The sequence below is a fragment of the Vitis vinifera genome, chromosome 16, assembly GCF_030704535.1.
Source record: "Vitis vinifera cultivar Pinot Noir 40024 chromosome 16, ASM3070453v1".
Taxonomy (NCBI): Eukaryota; Viridiplantae; Streptophyta; class Magnoliopsida; order Vitales; family Vitaceae; genus Vitis; species Vitis vinifera.
In genome coordinates, this window is record NC_081820.1 from 20,228,125 (window position 1) to 20,231,691 (window position 3,567).

The 3,567-nt window shown below is 43.3% G+C and overlaps 1 protein-coding gene across 1 annotated transcript; it reads right to left on the reverse strand.

Annotated features, from left to right (window-relative positions):
* Positions 1 to 478: 478 nt before the first annotated feature.
* LOC109124183 (probable protein phosphatase 2C 12) lies at positions 479 to 979 on the reverse strand. The gene has a single exon (XM_019225968.1). The coding sequence runs from the start codon at positions 977 to 979 to the stop codon at positions 479 to 481; it is 501 nt and encodes a 166-aa protein (XP_019081513.1).
* Between the last annotated feature and the right edge of the window lie 2,588 nt (positions 980 to 3,567).

Consider the following 3,567-nt stretch of genomic DNA (forward strand, 5'->3'; position numbering starts at 1 on the left):
CAACTGACAATACATAGGATCTCTTAAGCTGGTTAAGGGCTTTCAATATATCTTTCATGTGGGAAATCAGATCATTGAATTCCTCAGGATCATGGATGAAGCAGCTCGAAGCAAGCATGGAGAAGGTCTTGTCTTCCATGTCCTTTGCAAATTTGAATGTGGATATGCAGTGCTTAAGCAAGCATACTCGGGCTACTCCTCTTATTCCTGTGTCTAAGAGAACGGTGAGCATATGTATAAGCCAGGTAGCTGACAAAAAAAACATGATGGAAATAACTCTAGGTTTCTGCTCTTGAGGCCCTTTGCCAAAGCTTCAAACAACAAACCAGACTCATGGCTGACTAGAATAAATGCCATTTTTCTCTCTCATTCGTTAGTCGCCTGCTCTTTTTCCAAATTTTCTTCAGACTCCCCAAAACTGTTGCTGAGTTGGTCCACTTGCATTAGAGTTATATAACTTTTGTCAAGTCTAGCATGTTTAAGGAGAGAAACCCGGGTGATGGTTTTTCCAGACAATGAGAACCTCCCTTGCAGCGACACAATCTCTTTCCTCTTCATCGCATTCAAATCTATGGTTTGCTGACAAATGGTATATATCACCTTCAGTGGATTCAAATATCCATCGTGAATCACCAATGGAAGCAATAATTACCACCCATCCTTCTATTGTTACAAAGGTAATAGTTATTCCTGAAGTTTGTGCTTCCTCTTGGAAGTCCATGTCTGTCTCAACAAACCCTGCAACTAAAGTCCTAGGCAAGACAGCTACCCACTCATCTTTGCTAAGTTCTGGAGGAATAGCAGCTAAAACATTGTTTAGAAGGTTCTCTTTTGAGTACAAAGCAGCTGCAAATCCATTATGTCTATCGAACAACCCAAAAACCAAATATGTAGAAACCCCATCTCCAATCACCCTTTGGCACTTGGTCTTGAGTAAAATGAAGTCCTCCATTTTCTTGCTTTGGCTGACCCTGTCCATGTATAATATCAGGTTTCTCAATCTTCTCACTGATCAACTCCCGCTTCTACAGCACCGGGAGCGGGACAGTTTGATGCTCACTCCTGGTGATGAGTCCGCCCAAGGACCATTTCACTCAACTTCATTTGCCCATGGATTTTGAACCTGCACCAGCTTGTGGCCATCTACTTCTCTTACTTGCAATAATGAGCATGCATGCCCTTGCACAATGCTCCTGGGAGAAACATGCACATCTGAGCCTGAAGAACTCCCAGCGCCGAGTATAACTCCCTTTTGCTTGAAACCTCGATAGCGACGGAGAGGGAACCCAACTCTAACATTCTCATCAACGTAACCTTGTATACAATGCCAAACCTGGAGCCGTCATGATTGTGGGAAGCAGAATGATGATCGCTCTGATCTAAGATGGAGTTGTTATGCTTTGTTCCACAATGGGGAGCAACATCTTTGATAGGCGAGGAAGAGGGCATGTGATGCTGTTGAACTTGGGCATGAGAAACGACAGCGTCCTCCTCAGTGTTGGCACGGTACCCAGACAGGAAGAACCACTTTGAAATGGGTATAAAAAAAAGGTAGTTTTGCCAATTGTAATCATATTATGAGTGGTCATTAAGGGGATTACCCATTCCACACGAGAATTCGCATGATTTCTTTCTCTCTGTGCTGTTCCGAACACTCATCTTTACCCTTGAAATCAGTGCACTTAGGTCATCAATTGATTGACGCCCTGCTAACAAGACTTACATCAATCCCAAGAGTATAACCGTTACTCACCACATGAAAACATCCATCTCCGCACCTACACTTTGAATTTCTGTACCCAGCAACTCCTTTGGAAAACTAACCTGAAGATGTTGAACCAATCCCCCATCCTCCAACATTGTGTTTGATGGGATACCAAAGGGGTGCCCTAACGAATTCCGCTCTAAAGGCCCAGGAAACAATGATCACCGGTTCACCATCTCAACAAATATACAACCCATGGACCTCATATCAACAGGTGCAGAATAGTGGCATGATCCATGCAACGCAATAATTTGGCTCTGTTAAAGAAACTATATACTTGGACCAGCGTTCCCAACTCTGGCTGTTTATGATCACCATCATAGTCAAACACGTGTTATTCAATACCAAATGCCTTCTCAATATCGCCACCTCCTATCGACCCACTCTCATAATAAAGAGGTGGGAATGCGGACCCATTTGAGAAGACCTTTAAACCTTGTCTTATCTCCTCATCAGTCAGAACATAGAAAAAGCCAAAACTTGCTTTGTCTGCCCTTAGGGCTGAAACCACACCTAGAATCACCGAGGGTACCCTTCATAAAAAGGAAAAATAGACTTGAATTAATCAAACCCATCAAGCATGGAGGTTTGGGTCGCACTCAAGACAATGGACTCAGAGATGTCGTCCTCAAAAACTTCAATCTCATGACCTCTGAAAATCTCTTTCAGTTCATCACTCTCACGCACTTGCAAACTTGGGAAATGAGGGGGTCCAAAGAGGTCATACATGCGTCAAAGAGGTCATGCCTGCAAGTCATATGTATAAAGGAGAGAAGATGAGGAAATTTGTGGTGAGCAAAGGCAGAATAAGTGGAAGGGGTAATGAGAGGAAATGGGTTTAGTGGAATTAGAAAAAATAAGACAAATGGCAATATAGGTATGATGATAACAGGTGATGTATAGAGAATGGTAGGGTTATGAGTGTGCACGCATGGGAACCGAAGTGCATGGAGAATAGCATAACCATGCATGGACATGCATGGCCATGCAAAGGTGGAAGGAATGAACGTGAAGGGTACTTGAAAGAGAATAGGTGGGTGGTGTGGTGTAGAGAGAGAAATGGGTTTGATAAGTGTGAAGGAAGAGATGGCGTTGAGTAGGTAGGGAACGGATGATAGATGATGGGTATGAGCATGGAAACGCATGAGGGGTGGGTATGGTACCCCCCAACTACATTTTCCAGCCGTTCTGCCTACTTGTTGGCTTGGGAAATAATCAACCATATACTCATAAGCATCGGCCTAAGCATTAACCCTAGTTTCAGTGTCTTTCATTACTCCCACAGTTGCGACCGGAGGATGCTTCAGCGTGGTAAAGCCACGAAGTACTCTTGCCTTGAATAAATGTGTAGTGTCTTTCGATACTCAACCACTCCTTTAACCTCACCACCCTTGAATAGAAGCCCTGCACTTTCAGACCCATCAACAAGCCTCTCTTCTCTGCTTATCGGAGAAAACAACCTCAGCTGTTGCATATCACTAACTGGTGCCAGTGATAGCTTTGCAAACTGGTAGGATATCTGACACGGAGAACAGGTGGTAAGTCGCGCTGATTGGAGAAGAGGGTCCTAGTTATCTTTGAAAATCTTCCCAAATGAGATCAACTGATAACGTAACCCATATAGTGCCCATTGATCCTGCTTGAGAACCTTGACCAAAGATACTTGGGAATAGACTCTAGCATAGGGCATAATTCCAGATCGAGTGCGTCAAATAAGAGTAACAAGAATGAACAACATTTAGGCCGAGAGAGAATAAAAAAAAAAGTAAACAGGCAATATAAAAACCAAGGAAAAGCTAGAT